The sequence below is a fragment of the Seriola lalandi genome, unplaced genomic scaffold, assembly GCF_002814215.2.
Source record: "Seriola lalandi dorsalis isolate HSWRI2012SDOR001 ecotype SW California unplaced genomic scaffold, Sedor1 jcf7180002053875, whole genome shotgun sequence".
NCBI classification, from domain to species: Eukaryota; Metazoa; Chordata; class Actinopteri; order Carangiformes; family Carangidae; genus Seriola; species Seriola lalandi.
Window position 1 is genome coordinate 1 of NW_019524428.1, and position 1,177 is coordinate 1,177.

Here is a 1,177-nt window from a genome sequence, read left to right on the forward strand (position 1 = left end):
ACACACACACACACACACATAAAGACACACACAGACACACAAACAAACACAGGTAATGTGCATCTGTGTGTCTCAGGTCGAAGCTGGTCATCCCTCACCTGCTGAAGAGTCGCAGTCCTCACATCCTGAACCTGTCGCCGCCGCTCAACCTCAACCCTGTCTGGTTCAAGAACCACACAGGTAACCGTAGCAACCAGCCGAGCAGGTGTCCTGTTGTACTCCTGTGACGTGCTGACGTGTCTGTCGTTCTGTTTTTCAGCGTACACCATGGCGAAGTATGGCATGTCCATGTGCGTCCTGGGGATGGCCGAAGAGTTCAGAGGTCAAATCGCCGTCAACGCTCTCTGGCCCCGAACTGGTCAGTGGCTAAATGTTAGCGTGCTAATAGCTCCTCATAGATTCCCAAAATACATTAGCATGCTAACCCTGCTCTGAACTGTGTATTGTTGCCATAGCGATCCAGACAGCAGCCATGGACATGTTGGGTGGTGACGGTGTAGGTAAACAGTGTCGTACAGCTGACATCATGGCAGACGCCGCCTATGCCATCCTGTCCCAACCAAAGGACTACACAGGTCACTTCCTGGTGGATGAGGACATCCTCAGAGAGCAGGGAGTCCAGGACTTTGATCAGTATGCCGTCCAACCAGGTGAGTTAATTAATGCATGTAGCGCAGGTACTTACAGCAGTCCCACTGTCAGGTGGTACTCATGGTTGTCTCTGATTGGTCGACAGGGCACCCCCTGCTGCCTGACTTCTTCCTGGATGAAGCTCCAGAGACACTGGTCCAACAGATGGAGCAACACGGTAAATACTACAAATACTGTAAATACTACACATAGTATACAAATACTACACAAACTAAAATACTGTTAATACTACACATACTGCAAATACTGTCAATACTACAAATACTGTCAATACTACAAATACTACACATACTACAAACACTGATACTGTCAGTACTAAAGATACTGTAGATACTATTACAAACACAGTACTAGTGACAGTACTACATACACACATTATTATATATACTGCAGTGCCCCCTGGTGTCTTGACTGATTAATAAAGACAGTTGGTTTAATTATTGGTTAAAATGAAATGAAATGACCTGATTCTGCTTCCTGGTTGCTAGGGGCGACCCCAGCCTTCAAACCACCATCATCATCATCA

The 1,177-nt window shown here is 46.6% G+C and overlaps 1 protein-coding gene across 1 annotated transcript; it reads left to right on the forward strand.

The window, feature by feature from the left end:
* Window positions 1-21: 21 nt before the first annotated feature.
* On the forward strand, window positions 22-1,171 carry LOC111651941 (hydroxysteroid dehydrogenase-like protein 2; the record flags this gene model as incomplete). Its single annotated transcript, XM_023402013.2, has 5 exons — window positions 22-180; window positions 260-358; window positions 456-650; window positions 737-808; window positions 1,140-1,171. Coding segments are annotated over exons 2-5 (390 nt in total), but the record flags the coding sequence as incomplete, so codon positions are not given.
* Between the last annotated feature and the right edge of the window lie 6 nt (window positions 1,172-1,177).